The following is a 19,952-nucleotide window of genomic DNA, read 5'->3' as shown; positions in this document are numbered from 1 at the left end:
CACAGCGTTGTTGAGTTTGGATTAAGCCCCCAACTCTAAACCGGATTTACAAGAATAGTTTAATGGATGAAATAGCATATTGTCCTAAAACTAAAATTGAATTCTTGTCATCCTTAATGCTGGGTACTCCATACCAATTATTATGATTGCGTCAGGCTGTTTTACTGTAAATGACTTATCTAACTGCTGTCATACATTTCCATCTCAATGTATAAGCACACTCACAGTCTCTACACCCAGATTACTAGAATGCTCCTTTTTCTAAATGCCTGTACTGTTTACGCCATGCAACAAGCTTCAGAAGTTCTGTAATTCAGTTATATTACTGCTTATGTCACTTTTAAGCTATGTCCAACATTTTGCTACTCTGCAGCAGCCCTTACATTAAAATGAGTTCTGCAGAATTCTACAGAGCCCACCTGAAAAACAACACTTGTTTCACACCTTCCTTCGTCTGTGCTTTCTGAATTGACAGCATTCCATTCATGTGTTGAACTTCCAGTTGCCATCTGCATGTCAGAGAAGTACATATAAAATTAAAAATTTAATTAATAAATTCCTATAAAATAAGAAGAAAATGGTTGGCCTTTTGCAGAACGTTTCCATGGCCGTGTTTCACCACGATTTGCAGCAGCTTGTCATGCTCGAGGTGTGCATTCACCACATGGTGAGTGGCTGGGCCGGGATCCAAACTTTGTTTCCTGAAACTGTGCGCCTGCAGTGCCATGTATGGCAACAGTTGATGCTAACACACAGCAAAAAAAAAAAAGTTAGTGGTGGTGAATAGTCAGGTAAAATGATCAAATGTTCAAGTGAACGTACAAGATGACTGCTTCTGTAACAATCTCATATACTCAGGTATGGATATTTGCAGGTAAATGGAATTAAGGCATTTTAGGCATTACATATTTTGTTTAGTTTTGAGAATTTTCATCATTTCCTGATATGAATAAATGTATATTTTGGTAATTAATAATATGTTGATATTTAGTAATCGTGTAGTACTTTTATTTATCCTTGGAATTTAAGCAGGCATGCCATTCTCAATTTTCTGAAGTACAGGCGTTGATATGTTCTATAAGGTAAAGAGAGCCTGGCTATTTGTGACTTTATATATAACTACAGGTAGTTGTGTTCCCCACCTAAGATGGGTTGAAATCTAAGTGACCGACCTAGACCTTCTTGTTAATGTCTGCAGTGCACCACGCAATGCGTAGTTCTGTGTTATATGCCATTTGGTGTGGGATTTGTAAAGGCTGTGTTAATGTTTTCAATGCACCATCTGTTGGATTGACATAGGCATAGAAAACGGATGGACACACACAGACACTTATCCTTTTTTTCTGTGATAACAAGAAAGCCTTTAATCCAAACAACAATCATTTGCTTGCTCTATGTTCCTTAAAGTGGAGCCACTGAGCATACTGCAAATCTCTCTTCCATTTTTACAGCTGCTTTTATGAGCTTCTCTTAGGCTTTACTCCAGGTTCCTACTCCTGATTGCTTCTGAGGCTTTCCTTGTAAAGAACAGAATGCCTGAATGAGGCCACCAAGATCTTAATTATATCTGTAAGCTGCTTGCAGGTTTTGAAACCAGACAAAGAAAAAGAATGCATATACCATATGATAGGTTACCTGAAAGATCTTTAACAGTGTTTAAGTCGCTCTGCAGTTTGTGTTGCTATAAACTGCCTTCCACTGGTAGATTTTTCTTTATATAAGTTGTCCATTGTCTGCCCTAAGCTACTGGACATATTAGTTCTGTGGCAGGCTAATTTGTAATGCATAATTAAAACAGCAAGAAGAGTGCTGGAGCTTGATTGTCTGTTGAATAGATGTATGCAGATGTGTACCAAAAATTTTCTCACATTCCCTATTGATCTTGCATCTCCTGTGCGTTACAAATAACATTTGAGTACTTTGACAAGTGATAGAGTAGTGCAGTGGAAGTTAGAAACAACCCATCATAATCAGTACCACTTAGGCTATTTAATGGTGAAGAATAGCTTAAGGAAATTGTTACCAGTATTTTATCTAACTGGTTTTATGGTTACCTTTCTGTATATGTTTTGTTTTTGTGGTCTTTTTATTCAATTATAACACATGACCAATTCAAACTCCCATTCGTGAATAAGTATTTAATTTGAACTTGTTCTGTCAGTGTGAGAAAAGGTCAGATACACTCATATTCTACAGCCTAATGATTCTCTGCTAATATTCCACATGAACAATACACTAAGCACAAATCCGTGAATGCGGCAGTGTTGGTGTCTTGAAATACTTTGGACTTGGTTTGTTTCTAGCTGAGTGCTCTGTCGAGTGTTCACACTGTGAGTTGGTAGCATTGTGCACTGCCACCTTGAGTTGGTTTTACCACAGTGTTGTGTAGTTTTTGGTGCCTTCTCATTACAAGTAGTGCATTAGGATGCACATGCTGTGAACAATGCATTGTATAGTTGTCAAGTGTGACTATGATCAGGGCTTCAGTTAATGGTGCACATCCTTCTGTTTGCGAATTCTGATAGTTTATGCTGTAGTTTGGGCGACGGTATTAGACTTGTTTACTTTGAGAGTGGAAGTGCTCTGAGATGAAGTGGCTTCCCATCCAGAGTAGAGGGGGTTTAGATAATGGACTTAACAAGACAAAAAACTCAACAAGATATTATTAAAATATTGTAAATACTGGCTTCCTACCAGTAGAGCAAGTGAGAGGATGGAAAGGCACCATCACAGGTTGAGATGTGCTAACAAAACAAATACCTCTAATTGACAGGTTTAGACGTTCGGCTGTTTTGGCCTACACAGTACATAATTATAAGTGTGTTTGAGGAGCTGTGTTTTGTGATTATTTTCTGATTCAATATATTCTTATTTATCATGGCACTAGAGTGTGGAGACATTATGTATGTTGGTTGAATATGCAAGTAAGAATTTCACTATTGCTTACACATGATAATATTAATACTGCTATTATACAGGTCTGGGAACCTTCATGGTTTTAGTGGTTTTGTAGATGATGGCTTTTGTAGATAATTCATCAAAATGTGGCCTTTTTGTATTTTTTTTTGACTAGGTACTGTAAATTTTCTACAATATTTTCTCTCTCTCTGTATATATATATTTTTATTTATTTTATTTTTTTTATTTTTTTATTTTATTTTTTAATTTTTTGTTTTTCTTAGTGACAATAGTGTGCCACCCTACCACTTAGAAAAGATAGTGTGCAGGTATTGTAATGAATTCATCATAGGGTCTCTTGCCACTTTGCCCTACTATAGCTTTTGTCTATCTGCCTTTCTTTAAAGCCAGGTGACACCACCTCGTCCAGCCAAACGTCTATGGTAAGACCAATGGTATGGAGTGATGGTAACTTTCCTTCTGCCCCCTTAGTATATATAGCCACATCCTCGCCCCACCCATTGCCTTTTCACAGCAATTCAGTTGCATGCTGCTTTGTGAAAATGTCTGCGTGCTGACATTGTGGACTAACCGTGTTCGTTTTCGTCACTGTTCTTTGTTTCAGTTGTAGTTAACTTTTAATTCTTGGTGTTGTTTCTTACCTGTTCTCAATAGCTTTTGCTTGTGTTTTACTGTGTTTTTAATATGAAAGCTTCAAACCTTTTTTTAAAAAACCAGTGACTTAGAAACAAAAGAAAGAGAAAGAAAAATGTATTTAAAAGAACAGCAAGTCCCCCCTCCCACCCTGTTTGGGTACAATACTGAACTTAAGAGATTCAAATGTTCTATTCAAAAATTTTCAACTCCCTTTCTTTCTTGTGAAACACTGTATAACGGATTATTATGTTTATTAAAATATTTCATCAAAAATGAAATGTCATGACACTTCTGCATTACATGCAGAATACATTCTCATTTTATTAAGGCAGAGCTGATTGCAGGCTCCAAAGTTATGTGTAATTTAGATAAAGCTACTCATTTGTTTACATTTCAAAAGTATCTAAATTGCATTAAATTCTGACATGCATGCAAAGTGGTCCAATTATTTCAAATCAAAAGTGTGCACTTTGAGCTATGCACATTATCTGCATTATGAGTATATTGTCAGAACGATACGACCCACTAGCATGAGAATAAGCGGTGCAGGGCCATTTTAGTGCAGCTTGTGAGACACGTATTTTTAATGGCCATGTGCCCTCCATCCAAGGCTAAACAGTGCTGGATGAAAGCAGAAGAGAGAGAACTTGTGCTTATGGAGTTCACTGCTCTAGACTGAGAGAAGAAATTTCCACATTGCACTTCTTCTAAGTAAATTAAACACATGAAGGCAAGGAGGAGGTGAACTTAGAACCACTAATTCCACTTGTGATGCACATTCTTGTTTTTTTTTTTCGTTAATTCTACCTGCATGTTTTAATTGTATTTTGACCAATAAATCTGGCATCCTCTAAATCACAGTCCTGTAATGTGTGTATCCCTTCTGCAATAGTACGGTCAAATTGCTAACCTTACAACCTATCCCACTGGTAAATGAGGAAGAAGCAGCCGAGAGCATAGCTGGCTAGCTGACAGCAGGCATACTGAGGTTTTGCCCCCATCAGGTTGGAGGAACAGGTCCTGCCACATTGACAGCATGAAGGAACCTGTGCTTGGAGAGCACATTGACAGTAAATGGACTGAAAGTAGAGTTTGCATGTTCCAAAGCTGCTAATATGCATTTATATTTTGAAAGGTTTAACCAACTTTCAGTTGGGAATTTAATTCAGAGTGGCCCTGATTTGATTAGTTTGTACCTATAACATTTCACATAAATGTGCTGTAATCCAAATAAGCTTTTGAACAATTGTTCACAGAATACTACACTCCATGTAAATAAAACCACATACTCTGTTTTCAGTCTTATTACTCTGATTCTTCAGGTTCGTCACTCAGTTATGCTAAAGTTATCATCTTCCAGGTAGAAGTAAAAATGTGAGTGTTGCATTTCTAAATATAAGGCTTTGATACATTTGACTGCACTATAGCATACGACTCCACTTGTCAGATTAGCCTCGTGTCAAATCCAGTTTTCATTCTGTTTCTTAACTCTTAGGTCACTGGGTACTTTTAAAGAAAAATCCATAAAAATTATACTGTGGCAAATTATTTCTGAATTGTTTAACTCTTAGCTTTCATGTTTTCTTCATTTGTGCTTTTTAATGCTATATTTGGCCCTGTTTTCTGCAGGAGATGTTTTCAGAGTGTTGTTAGTATTAATATAAATTTTATTTATGAGTTGGTAACTAAGCACTCTATATACAAACAAGGGGATACAGAGTGTGGATGAGAACTCTCGAATCTCCATTACCTTCTTCCGTCTGTTCCGGGTGATGAGACTTGTGAAGTTGCTGTCTCGTGGGGAAGGCATTCGAACCTTGCTTTGGACCTTTATTAAATCATTCCAGGTAAGGGCGACCAAGTGATTATTTTGAGTGATTACATGGTGAGAAGAATATCAGTGAAATATATAGCTTATCAAATTTGTGCTTTAGGTCAAAGTTTACAAATGCACCTCATTAATATTACCTACAACTGAAATAGACTTCAGTTGTGTTTGCTAAAATTTAGCAGTACCTGCAAAATTTTTTTATTACACTTTATAAAATGGAAAATCAGCTGCTATACTGTTGTCAGTTACTATATCCAATTCCTAGAAACATCATAATTTTTTATCGCAAAAGGAAAAATTTATAATCTGTTTGTAGGTCTCCAGAAAAATTGGAAAAATGTATTGTGAGCCGTTTCCAAGCCATATTTTAGTGAATTGTGTTACACGATATTGGTGTTTCAAACCATAAATCATGTTTTGCATTATTGATCTTATGCTTTCCAAATTTACAGAAGCCTCTGTTGAATTCTTGAATTTCAGGCTTTGCCTTATGTAGCTCTCCTTATTGTGATGCTGTTCTTCATCTATGCTGTAATTGGAATGCAGGGTGAGCAATAAACTAAGGTGCTTTCAGTTTTGAAAAGCTCATATCTGTGTCTCTGAAAAATGTGTGCATGTGATTTAAGATGAACAGGTAAACTGTGCATGTTACAATACTTAATGGTGTCACATAAAGATCACTAATTATACTTAACTGTTTTTGAATCAGTGAACAAATCTTGCCTTTCATTACAGTACTTGCTGAATTTCCTCATTAACGTTTAGCCTGAAAAGTCAGAGACATATTGGTCTGCGCGAATTACTTTTCAGAGAAATTTAGCCAAGTTGTATAATTGTATAACTGATTGTAGACCATAAGTTGTTTAATTTTTTAACTCAAATTTCCTTAAATCTGTTTAGGAAAGTACCTCTCTCATCTCATAATTATACAGTAACTGGACATATTGGTGAAAACATTTCATTCATCCAGCTCACAGTTGAAGGCAGTCATATTTCATTCTGTCAGATTTGGGCACAAGACTGCAACAAGCTCTGGGCACATATGCCAATCCATTCCCAAAAACACACTGGGCCAATTTGAGTCTGATAATTATCCTGCAGTAGCAGCAAGTCTTTAGCACATGAGAGGAAGCAGGAGTGTTTTAGAGGAACATCCCACAACACAGGCAGAATAAGCAAACTCCAGCTAAAAATCGAAAGACTTACCGTGCATTCAAATAACAAGGTGTTCATTAGAAGAGACATATGCATTTCGACTGAATATACTCACTAGAAACACAGACATTTTAAAAAAATAAACTAACAATCTGCACTTATAAAATAAGCATACAGTATGTTTTGCCTTTTTTGTTTCTACATTTACTTTAATCCTCACAATGTTTCTGACACTCGCTTTTAGGTATCCTGGACATCACCTTTTTCTCCACAAGCCTATTTTATATTGATTAACCATCTTACCATGTTGTAGTAGATGACAATTAGGATTTTTTCGTTGCTTTTTTGGTTGATGAACATCCAAACTACCCTAAATGCAGCAGAAAATCCATAAAGTCAATGGTGGGTCAAAACGGTCCCAAAAGACATGGCAAATTAAAAATGTAGAAGCTGTACACAGAAAAGGTTACAAGATTTCATCCTGAAGAGAGGAAATTTCGAGAGTGTTTCTACCAATTTCAAACACAAACAACATGTCAAATTTAACCTGAAGATATCAAAAGTAAAAGGTTAGAGGTTGCAGTTAACTACATCAGCCTTGGCAGACTCCAGACTGAAACAAGATGCCTCATTAAATAATCAGATTCAAACTGGTGAACATAAAAACTAACATTAGCCTACACCCCCAAGATAAGCATTTATAGTGCTTTAGTTAAATGTGATAAATACAATGAGTTGTCATCAAAATCTCATTTCAGCAATTAAGAAAAAGTAATGATCAAAATAAAAAAGGAAAGAAGTAAAATAGACATGTGGACAAAAATCTACATAAGCTTATTCATGTTGTGATTCTGGCACCAAAAAATTGCAAAACTGGTGAAGCCTTAAAAAAGACCCATGAAAACAAGTCAGAACCCTCACTGGGCTGTAGGTCTAACCCAGGCAAGCCTGACCCTAGGTGAATGGAGGGCTTTGGTCCTGACCAGGCCCCATAATAGAGAACAGGTTTTTAAAGTTCAAAAATAACAAGGGGGGGGCTCAGATAAAAATCTGATTTTATAGAGACAAGTCCCACAAGAACATTTATAAAAAAAATCAGGATTTATTTTATGAATGTAAACAAATACAGGAAAATGCTTAAAAAAGGAGTTGCCTGAACAGCAGTCCTAAAGTGAAACAAGTACCAATAATCTATCCACAAATAAAAATCCAAAATCAGCACAGAAAATATTCAACAATCTGAGTGGAAGGACACAATGCTTACAAGCAAATTCAATGAATTACAAAGTGACTCAACGAGCCAGTCTGCCTTTCAAGGCTGGGGACAGTCCCTTAGCAGTGACACAACGGTGATTCCATCCACAACATACAAGGAGCACAAGAACAAAATGTCACCCACATAGAAACTACTGTACATAACAAGTAAATAGAACAAGGAAAACAAAAACACATACAAACAATGAATATACTGTAGATGAAATCTGAAAGAAAAACATAATCAGGAAACACATACAGGGTAATTCATGACAGAACAAACCACAAAAAAACAAACATATTTACACACAGTTACATTGTTAACAAATGTATTTCTGGATTACTGACACCCAAATCCTTTGTCTTCTATTGGTGACTTGTGGCATGATGGCTAGTAATCCTGTCACAACTCCTAGGGCTCTGGTTTGACTCCCAGCATGTGTGGAGTGTGCTTGTACTTTGGATATCATTGAGTAAAAAAAGTATGCCCTGTGAAGAGTGAGTGTACCCCCAGATTTGGTCAACCTCCCCGTGCTGCACATAAAAGCTATGCCCACCAAGCAACACCAGGTATCACATTTTTAAAGTTGGAAAATGGTGCTAAATTCTGTAGTCGTTTGAGATTCTATAACTGTAGTTCCCTGTGACTATGTAATGAAGGGAGATGTTTCCAAAAATAGATGAATAGACTTTCTGCTTTTAGTTATGATTTTAACTTCTCATAAAGAATGAGCATGTGTTTGTTCACATTGGCTTCATCTACAATTAAACATAAAATGGCCAAAAAAAATTTTTTTTTAAATTTTACATTAAACTGTGGGCTCACATTCCCACAGATGTGGAAAGGACATTAAAAGGGGTGAAGGTGCATAAATGTACAAGCAGCAAAGACATGATAGCATCTTTTGAGAAGTCAAAAAGTGGCCTGGGATGACTCTGTTTAGATGTATTACTCTTTTTCTCTTTTCAGATGTTTGGAAAGATAGCGCTGAAAGATGGAAGCCAGATTAATAGGAACAACAACTTCCAAACCTTTCCCCAGGCTGTGCTTCTCCTGTTCCGGTAGCTATATCAAGTCATTTTGAAAGGATCATGCACTGAAATTCCTGTTTTTTTTGCAATTCTTTAAGTCTAATAATTATTTATCAGTTGATATATATATTATCAGTTGAATCAAACACCTCCACTGTTTAGGGGTCAGGAGCCTCAAACCCATATTAAGTACTTGATAAATTAAATCGATTGAGAACACCAAAAGTGACTATTAAGTTGGTAAACATTGATCGATTTTCAGGCTTAGATGTGTTAAATAATTTGTCAACAGGCTAAAAAGGAAATAATAAAAGAAATACATATAGATTTCTGTATAGGAAACAAATTCAGAATACAACCGTGAGCAACCGTTTTGCTCTTAATTGATAAACCAAGAATGTTGTACTTCTGTGATATTTAAGTTTACAAGTATTGAAATCTTGCAGAGTTTTAAATCAAAAGCCATCATTTTTCAGCCATCATTCACTGAACAACTTTGCTCAGGGGTTTCCAAACTTTAAGTCAAGGCTCCTCACTAATATAAACCCAATGTAGTGAAGCGTGGCATGCTTTTGGATCCTGGTCACTGCGCACATTAGTCACACTGCATCGTTTTGTATAAACGTAGACCTATTAATCAAAGCAGATGCTTAACTACAGCGGATTCTTGACACATATGTCATTAAATGTCACATGGCTTCTCTAAGCCAGGTGTTTTTACCCATTTTTGTTGATATACCACCTCCAGGAACTGAAATATTTTCAAGTGCCACCATTTACTTTCAGTCTTAAATTAAGTATAGAACATTGACTGGGCACACCATAAAGTGATATTTCTTAACTCACATCTCTTCATCTAATATTGCTCTTGGGAAATTTAGCTTTTCTTATGCACATTAATTTTTTAATGAATTAACTTATAAGAACAAGTAGCATGGTTTGATAAGGAATAAAAATTGGAAAGTTCAAAATTTCCATGTTTATAATTTACAAAAATTCTTCAGTCACAGTATATATGAATCTGGATCAAAAGAAGCAGAAAATATAACTGCAGGTTAAAAAAAAAGGAAAACAGCTCCGTCAGTTGTGAAGGTTGAGTGTCTTTGTTTTATAGGCTTGCTAGATGTGTTAAACTTTAGTGGGCCTCGGTTATAGTGCTGACTATGTAAGTAACCAAGTGCCGTATACAGTACAGTGGGAGGGTATGGTACAGCTGGTTACCATTTTGTGGGGATGAACTAGAGTGCAGCTGAACACCATATTAAAGTGGTATTCGGTAATGTTACAAAGGTGATTTAAAGTTGATTCATTCAGAGCTACAAACTGCTAAGTCTCCATTAGTACTGCCTCAATGTAAAGTGGGTCCGAATAAATGTCTGCCAAAAAAAAAAAAAAAAAGTTACTAATAACTTTTACTTACTCAAAAGCCACCATCCTGTTCTCAGCACATTCTGAAAAACAGCAGTTCTATCAGCTATGCAAAAAAATCTGCCTTCTCTCTGTTCAATCGTAGTTTGGCTCCATCAGTTCATTTACCGGGTGTGTGTGGTTTTTTTTTTGTTTTTTGTTTTTTACCTTGTTTTTGTTTTTCTTAATCACAGTACAGTATGCACGTGGACAGCAGTGTTGGCGTCTTCCAAAATCAAGGCTGTAAGATGAATTAAAAAAAAAAAAAAAAAAGTTAAAAGTTGTGTAATCAGTTTTATGTCTCAATTATTACCATGTGTGGCATACCCAGTAAACCATAGCACACACTTGGGCAAGTGCAACACACGGCCATTGTCCAGATGCCCGAGTCTCACTTTGTAGAATAGTCAAATATAACATCTCAATAGATAATGATAACTAAAACAGCTGAGTTCCCTTTCAAATAAGTTACATTTCATGTGTGATTTTACAATAGTGAAGCCTACCTAAAAACAGGTGTTTGACTTTGAGTTTCCCTTTGGGGGTAAGGATTGTAGAAAGATTGGAAGATTGCTCCTCAAGGGTTTGGCAACACTGCACAGACTCCTTTTGGAGCCATACATTTCTCAGAGAAGGGCCCAGATTAAAATAAAGATGGGAAAAGTGTCTTTTATAAATGAAACATGGCTAAATGCAATCCAAGATGAAAAGAAAAGACATACTCTTAAGATAAAACCTGTACTCTAGAAAAACAATGAAATTGCTACCCAAAAGTAGTTGAGAAAGAGGAAGAAAGATGTAGCAGGTAAATATGATAGAACACGGAAAGTCTGGTATTGATGTTTGCCGTTTGTGCAATACAATAAAGAAAAAATAAAGAAAACAGTAAAAATGCACATTGTTTGCTGTGCAAAAAGAATTTTTCAGTTGCTTATGGTGGTGTTCAGGATGTACAGAGTCATGCTGGAAGCGTGAAACATTGGTATTGGTAAAGCTAGTGGACATATTAGCAGAGTAGAGCAAGTGTATAACGTCTTGTATATAGTGCTTTAAGAGTGTCACAAAAAAATAAAACAAATCGGGAGTGGTCTCCCCTCGACTTCCTCATATACTTGGATATGGGGATGGATATTTGAGGAGTAAACCGCCAGACAATGATTATATTTCTAAATTATGTACATTAAGAACCATCAACAACAAATCAAATCAAATTAATAATATATTGAACAATTATTATCAAAGTAAAGTTGAATAAATCAGACTCTGCAGCTGCATGAATAACGGAAATAGCCCAAAAGTTGATAGAAATCTACATTTTGTACCAAATACTTGTATGCAAAATTTGGTTGACCTAAGTGAAAGCGTACTCAAGTTATCGTGTTTACACACACACAGAGACATAATTCCAAAAATGGCATTTTCGGACTCAGGCGGGGGTCTAAAACGTCAAGATTCATCAAATTCTCGAAATGGAATTTTTGGAGGATTCCAATACTTTCCCTATATTTCATATACGAGAAAGTAAAAAACTCGCTTCCCGGGTCCTCCCTGCGTGGAGTTTGCATGTTCTCCCCGTGTCTGCATGGGTTTCCTCCGGGCGCTCCGGTTTCCTCCCACAGTCCAAAGACATGCAGGTTAGGTGGATTGGCGATTCTAAAATTGGCCCTAGTGTGTGCTTGGTGTGTGGGTGTGTTTGTGTGTGTCCTGCGGTGGGTTGGCACCCTGCCCGGGATTGTTTCCTGCCTTGTGCCCTGTGTTGCCTGGGATTGGCTCCAGCAGACCCCCGTGACCCTGTGTTCGGATTCAGCGGGTTGGAAAATGGATGGATGGATGGATGGAAAGTAAAAAACAGTGACGCTAAAAAATAAAATAATAACGTATCATATTTTTCATCTTTGAATAAATGTCAAAACCAATGGTGCCACTTTCACAATGAAAGATCATTTCAGAGTTTGTGGGTCCAGTATTTCCTTAGTATTTTACTCATGTCTATATCTGTAGATCACCATGTCGTGCTGTGTAGTATATAAATTTTATCTACATACTACACTGTGAACTTCCAGTTTTTTTTTTTTTAACTTTGTGTGAGGTTACAAAGTAGTACTGAATTTTATATTCGCTTTGTAAAGAGGCAGATTAAGAGTGGTTTTGGGAAACCCATGTATAAGTAGCTTGTATGTTACATGCTATGAGTAACCTGTGTCTGGAAATTCACCCCTGTTCTTGAAATGTACTGCTGGATCTTTTCCTTAATAATGGCTTGCACTTGTTTACCCGTGGTGCATGTCAAGCTTACTGGCCTGAATCAGCCCGGCCACCTTTTTTATTTAATGGAACAACAGTTGCTAGGTTGTAGTCTGTAGCAGCTTCCACAGTGTGCAGTGCATTTTGAAAAATGTGCTTCAAGGTTTTATTGTACTTACTCACTAACCTCTTGAAGTGTGACATGGCCCTTGGAAGGAGTGGAGTAAACAGACAGAATTGCCAGTCTGATAATGGCAGCTGAAAGAGAGAGAGAGAGAGTTTCTTTGTTACTGTCTTTATGTTCTGCAAGCTTACATGATGCACCTCCTGTACCAATGGGATAGGACGACTCCTCTGCTTCACTCCAACCCAGTTTAGGTGAACACGGCATATTCATTGGGAACAACGATTTGACGAATCAATCTTGACATATAAATGTCTCCTTGTTTATCTTTTTAGACTTAGCCATATTTGACAAAAATCAGTCCTAGTAAAATTATATTGTTTTAGTTTTTGAATAGACTCTCTACCAGAACACTGTGAAATGTGTTATTTAGAAGTCGGCATAACCTAAAGGTTTGATCACCTCTGTGTAGAGCTAGGAGATACATACATACTTACTCGATGCATCATAGCTTGTTCTGCGTGGGATGTAGCAAATTGTCACATATTTTTTTTAAACCCTTTGAACACAACAGGCCAATTTTTTGGCCAGCTGCATAGCAGCAAATACCAGAAAGGCTGGTATAACAGCTCACCCATCTATCATCATAACTGCTCTGCTCTGAATCTTACAGTTTGCCACCGTAGAGGCATATTTTCATTTTTTTTTTTTTAGCTGCAGGTCAGTTTTGTATTTCTCGTAGCTTTGAAAGAATTTCAGTTGTACTTCAGCATGGGATCAATTCAAAACAATAGGTGCTTAGTGTGCAGAGAGAAATACAAGCAGGCAAAGAGAGCTTTTACCCTTCTGCTCCACAGGAGGTTACTTTCCTCCCTGAGCTCACCTTAGGATATCTGCATTACAGTGTGAGAGGTATACCACCCCAGTCAAACTTCCCACCTGTCACTATCCCCAGCATGGGTTGCACTAGGCCTGAGGAAGTTCAGGTGCTTGACGGCAAAAGCAGGAACCGTGCAGGGAAGGAAGATGGTGAAAATCATGCGAAGTGTTCTTGTGCAATGCTTATGGCACTACAAATTTTTTTGAAGCAAATCATTCAAAAGTGCAGTTTTTGGCATTAGATCCTTATAAAAGATGGTAGAAAATGCTGAAAAATGAGAGAATGAAGGTGATAGAGCTTGTTCTATTAAGTATCAACCTGCTGTTAAAATATTGTGGTTTATCATCATATCACCATTAATGTGATGTGACTATTGTTCTGCAGTGGGATTTGTCACAGTGAAATGACTTGTCACAAACATTATGCACAAAAAGGTGCACTTTATGTTGTTTTGAAATGTTTCTTGTGTGCAATTACCAGGTTTAAATAAATACTGTTTAGTTACATTTAACTTGGGTGAGGCTCCCCCAATTGAAAAAAAAGTTAAAAATTGTTCCAACAGAAACCACTAATGAATATAAACAAGAATGATTAATGCAGATATATGCTGTAGCCTGCAGGGACTACTAGAATCATCATATTGGTGTGTTTGTATGATAAAATTAAATCAAGCATTTATGAAGTACTAAAGAAAAAATTTCAAAATGCTGAGAAACACAGTGTATCATGTATCATGAAACTACTGTATGTATAGGCCATATTGTCCAGCTCTACCTCTACGTTTGAATTTTATTATGCTTATTACAGAATAATAAACCTAGATAGTGTTTTACCCAGCTGTGTTAGCTACTGATTTAATCTATGAAATTTTGTTGTTGTTTTCTCTTTGTAGGGTTTTTCCACTTAATATCTAAGCAAATGCATTTCCATAATTGGTATGGTATTCCCAATTAAACCCCATTTTTTAATATTATTAAAACTAAGGGGCTCTGCCCCCTGCTACGCGCTAGTCACTTCACGGCACTCTTACTCGCATATGGGGAAGCGGATGTAGTTTACAGTTTACACAGATTATTATTTTCATGGGAATTGTTACATATGCATAATAGAACTAACTATTTTACACTACAGCGAGTAATTAACCATATTAAAAAATAGTAAAACGTAATAAATTGAAAGAAAATTATGTTTCATGTTGCGTTAGAGGTATTTGTTGCGTTATACGTTTTCGATCTGTTTTGCTTTGAAATTAACATACAAATACTTTTTAAACTTACACTTTTACTGTAAAACTTCAGTAAAAACAATATTTGGAAATAGCTTTTCATCAATATTGCTTTGAATTTTGATTCCGTGTTTAGAGTTACATTGTGACAATGCAACTTATAACTGCCCGTGAGTGAATATTGTTTCTTTCTCTCTAATAAATAAATAGACTTTTTCGAATGTTTGTCCCTGTGATTTGTTAATTGTCATAGCAAAAGCTGTTCTAACGGGAAACTGTAAACGTTTTAATACGAAGGGCATATCAAGATCTCCTTTGGTGTCTAAAGTTATCTGGGGAAGATGTGCTACATTACCTTTCTTGTCACCTTTTATAATTTTATATGTCAGAATTGTTCAAAAAATTTTGATTACAACTAATCATGTCCTATTGCATAGCCCATCACTCATACATAAATTATGCAATAACATTACGATACATCCTTCTTTCAACAGTAATTCATGCGGTGGACGGTTGTAGATATTCTACAGGACATTGTAAGTTGATGTTTTCATCTTCCGCACCAGCACCACCAACTGTTTCAGCATAGTCTATTGATACACATTTAACCAATTTGCCATGTAACCAAGCGACAATTTTCATGTTAATTCGTTAGACTTCATCATTTCTCGTTGCTACGATTGCCCATGTACTCATTTCTTCTGTTGATAACCCTTCGGGTTGAAATTCTTCAATAAGATTTGGACCTAATAAGTCTTCTTTTACTGGGAATGTAAAGTGAGAAAAACGTAAAAATTTATAAGAGCTGAGAGCATGGAAACTGTGTGTGACAAAAGCATTCACATGAATGAGAGGTGAGAGGACCGCGGGTGTGGGCTGTTTAACTTGAAATAGTTGAGAGGAGGGCGGTACTTGAATAAATCTCTTGGCAATAGTCTCATCTCAGCATTTTCTTTTATAATAGAGAGACAATCATATTACATTGAAGCTATTGTTTGCTCTGGCCATAACACACTGCAAATATCAGGTCTCTATCTCTGAAGCTTTTTTGTGGAATTGAAATGCCCTCTGTGAGATGTTGCTCATAAACACACAGTCAAATTCTCCTTTGCATAAACAGCAACACCCTCACTTTTTTGATTTAGCCTGTGTTTCCTTTAATAATGTGTGTATTCATGTATATTGTAATCATTTCTGCTATTTCTGTTGCCGTTATTGTTCTCTGTGATTTCAGCTCAGTCACGCAATGTGACTTTAAATAAATAATTAGTTCCCGGGGCATGTAAGCTCCAAGTGGGTGCAGGTGTGCATCTGCCGATGCTGCTCTGGAGTTGATTGGGGTGCTTGGCTGATTGCGCATTCACATGCAAATTCAAGTGGACCAGTCAGGTGCCTCATTCAAGCCTTGAAGTAGGCAGAGAACAATACCTGCGCCCAATCGGGCATAACATCGACGGTTTTGGATTCAACAGGGTCCTGGAAGCGACCAGGTAGCATGGAGCTGACCTGGTCAGTCACAATCCATTGTCGTAATTATTTGTAGCTACATATACAGTACCGGTGAAACCCCAATGTTTTCATTTTTTACTGAAATTTAAGCAGTTCATATCCAAAGAATAACCTGAACTGGTACAAAATTAAGCATTAAACTCTCAGAGGTTAAAAAAATGAGGTTACCAAAAAAACTAAAAAAAAATGTAATATTCAGTTATATGGTGAACATTTAAGCTAATTTTTAATTCCATTCCTAACCTGTTGAGTGTTGTTTAGTGTTCTCTATTCTCAAATTTTACACTGCGTGGGCCCTGGAAAGATATGTCTGATACGAGTAGCCAGGATCTGGAAAAAAGGTCTGTGTGTGCATGTGTGTGTGTGTTTGTGTGTGGTGTTTTTTCTTTTTTTGTAAATGCTATTAGTTTCCAGAAAAATGTAACAATGTAATGTAACAATCAAGCATAAATTGTTGTAAGCAAAATGTAAAAAAAAAAAATCCAATCTGAATTACGATCATGATGAATAGCCTATGCAAAAATCCATTCTTCTGTAAGTTAGTATCTTTACTTAATCACATAACCTAATATTATTTAAGTCTTTTGATTAAAAGTTTTTTTCTGCCTACTTTTTGTAGCACATTTACTCAGTGTAATTGTTTGAATTACAGACTTAGTAATACACATTAAAAAGTCAGCTAATTATTTCGATCATGGCAGAACATTTAAAAGTTGGGATGCCACCTATTACCTTGTATATTCTATACAGCTTTGAAGACTGTAAAGTTATAGGTAGTTGCTGAATGTTCAATTATTTTGTTTCACAGGTGTGCTACAGGTGAAGCCTGGCAGGACATTATGTTGGCCTGCATTCCCCCACAGCCCTGTGAGAAGGGTTCAGACACAGAAAATCCAGCTGAGAATAACTGTGGCAGCCAATTTGCAATCTTCTACTTTGTTAGTTTCTATATGTTATGTGCCTTTCTGGTGAGTATAATTCTATGATATGAAAATCATTTTTTATACTTTCTTTGATTTGTGTTATAACTACACACAGTATCCTGGGAAAGAAGGGTATTCTCCATGACCATGGAAGAGTTATTATTACATTTAACAGTGTATGTTGATTTTTGAATCTGTGTATTTTGAAAGGTAGTGGACCTTCAAATAACATAATAAAGAACATGCAGTGTACAAAGTAATTTTTTATAATTTAAACAAGAAACATACAACAGAGCAAAATGTATGAGACAACACAAGATGAGCAGAAGAGAAAATGAACTTTACTCTAAACCTTGTCTTTGCCTGTTTTGGTCCTGTCTGTCCATCACTTAGCCCCTTTCTCAGAAGGCGTTCTTTCTCTTCCACCTTTTACCACTTTCTATCTTCTGGCTTCTCTTCCCCTCGCATGTAAACCCCATAATGATACTACTTGAAGCCAAGTGCTGAATTGATGTCCTGGAAGAAGGGCAACCCTTTGTAGCTACAGTATAAGACACCAGGTCAATGCACAGCCTCTTTTAGGCAGCAAGGTCCTTTAAATGGACAGGCTTCCCAAGCATATATTTGACAGCCCTTTTTATGTTTAAGGCAGCCAGGTCCCACCTGTCCAAAGTGGATTACCCATGTTGCTGCCTTCTAGTAAGTGAAGGCTTAGAGTGCTGCTACCAGTTTAAAGCTAAAATACAAATTTCACAAATTACATGATGCACACACATAAAATTACAGGTTAGGTTAAACACATTGTGAAATGTTTAAACTGATTAACATAAACATATCCTGACAATTTGCGTTCATTACTATTATAGTTGAGATATGGCCAGTTGACAAACACAGGAAAGGAAAACAAAAACTCCAGGTAGTAACATTCCTGGAGAAAATAAAATTCTGAACCCTAAAACTACTGTGCATTCAGCAGTATCATAGACATTTGTGCTGAGATGTCTAAGTAAGAAAAAACTGGATGATTTCATTACTTAATTCCAAGGCTTCCATTATCTCTAGTGTCTTTCCCATGGGCAGCACTAACAGCTTGGCAGTAAAGCAATGGCACAAAAAGCCATAAGTCAATGTACCAATAACATAAACAGAATAGAGAATTGTCAATGACAGTTTAAAATAATGGTTTGTTTTTTTTGTGCAAATAGATAACAGTCAGAGATGCAATGGGCATTTAATCAGAAGCTGTACTTTGGGTAGGCTACACTGAAGTATTGAGTCATGAGCCGGGATTTAAAAACTGAATCTGATTGGGCATCTCTTATGTAAGAAAGGCAGATCATTCCAAAGCTTTGTGGCCTAGTGGCTAAAAGACCAACCTCCTAGTGTTGTTTTATGAATCGTTGGAGTCATCAATAGCAAACTGATCATAATGTATGCTCTGCTTTGTACAGAATGGCAAGTTCAGATAACTAAGTAGGGCCTATTCTGTTTAAAGTTTTGAGATGCAAGAACAACAATTATGAAATCGGCTCTAAACTAGGAACACAGTGTAAGCACTTATAGTATGTGTTTATAATTTCTAGATCTAGTAATGATTCTTTGCAGCAGCATTTTGAATTTGCTAAAAGCCACAAACTGAAAGATTTGAATGACATGAATAACATATTGCAGTAGATACTTAATTTCTCTACATTTTTAAGCTGGAAAAAACAGGGCTTTGATACACTGTAGTGTGTGTTTAAGCAGACAGATTAGTGTCAAAGATAACACCTACAGTATGTTGTATTCTGATTCACTAAAGCTATGGTTTAGACCTACCATGTTAAAAAGTGAAAGGATATTATTGCATTTTGCATCATTCCTCCAATATTTGCCTTATCCATGTTTAAAGACAGTAGTTGACAACTATCCAATATTTTAAATCACTTACACAATTAACAAAGGACACCTAAGAAACTTCATTTGGTCTGAACGAAAGGTATAGGTAAGTATCATCTGCATCTGAGTGAATGAGAACATTATGTTTTGTAACAATATCTGCCAGAAACAGCATGCAAAGTGAAAACAACAAAGGTCCGAGTACCGAGCCCTGCAGGAGACTCTGTACAACTTCAGAACTAGAAGACTTCTGTTCATACTGAAATCAATTTGATAAATCACGCAATAATGGGGCCTGAGAACCTAAAATCAAGAGTTCAAGAGGTCAAGAGTTCCACAAAAGTCAAAAAAATAACCGTAGCATTTACCTTCACAGGTGAAACAGAAGTTAGTGCCATTTTTTTTACATGGGGTACTTTGACCAGTCAGAAAACCAGACTGTTTAGGTATTTCAAAGAGTCAGATATCACTTGTTTCTACTAAATATTTTAACTGACTATTATTAAAAAGTAAAAGTGAAAATAGAATGCAATTCCACGTGTTAGGAGGGTGCATACAATACATTTTTAATAGCTAACATCTAAATAGGTTTGCTGTAACTGAAATAGCTTTGATTGAAAATAAATTTCAGCTAAAGTGGTGTAAAAAGCCCTGTTGTTATGTTCACTGATAGTTGTGGGGAGTCTATGGCTAATTGTAGTTTATACTTCTTAAACGTGGTATTTTTAAATAAATACCTGATGGAGTAATAAAATCTCTGTTGAAGTCTCAAGGTAAAATCACTGGCTGTAATGACCAATAAACTACGCTGTCAGAGAAAAACTTGATCACTGTAATTGGCAGATAATGCAGCAGTCAAGTTGTTTTCTCAGTTCAACACAAATATTGAGTACTTTTTTCACTGTATGCATAATAAGTAGCTTGTTAACTATGGT

General features: G+C 36.4%; 1 protein-coding gene across 8 annotated transcripts in view; it reads left to right on the top strand.

Annotated features, from left to right (window-relative positions):
- cacna1c (calcium channel, voltage-dependent, L type, alpha 1C subunit) overlaps positions 1-19,952 on the top strand; it is a 1,063,887-nt gene that overhangs the window by 991,410 nt on the left and 52,525 nt on the right. For 4 of the 8 annotated variants that reach the window (XM_051921413.1, XM_051921410.1, XM_028824756.2 and 1 more), the window contains 5 exons: positions 3,306-3,341; positions 5,265-5,402; positions 5,867-5,932; positions 8,766-8,857; positions 17,025-17,184. In XM_051921413.1, the coding sequence (XP_051777373.1) occupies positions 3,306-3,341; positions 5,265-5,402; positions 5,867-5,932; positions 8,766-8,857; positions 17,025-17,184 (492 nt within the window). Of the gene's footprint in view, positions 1-3,305; positions 3,354-5,264; positions 5,403-5,866; positions 5,933-8,765; positions 8,858-17,024; positions 17,185-19,952 lie in introns of all 8 variants that reach the window. The other 4 variants (XM_051921415.1, XM_051921412.1, XM_051921414.1 and 1 more) reach the window with 2 other exon arrangements.

The sequence above is a fragment of the Erpetoichthys calabaricus genome, chromosome 18 (assembly GCF_900747795.2).
Source record: "Erpetoichthys calabaricus chromosome 18, fErpCal1.3, whole genome shotgun sequence".
Taxonomy (NCBI): Eukaryota; Metazoa; Chordata; class Cladistia; order Polypteriformes; family Polypteridae; genus Erpetoichthys; species Erpetoichthys calabaricus.
This window is presented reverse-complemented; position numbering and strand designations above follow the sequence as displayed.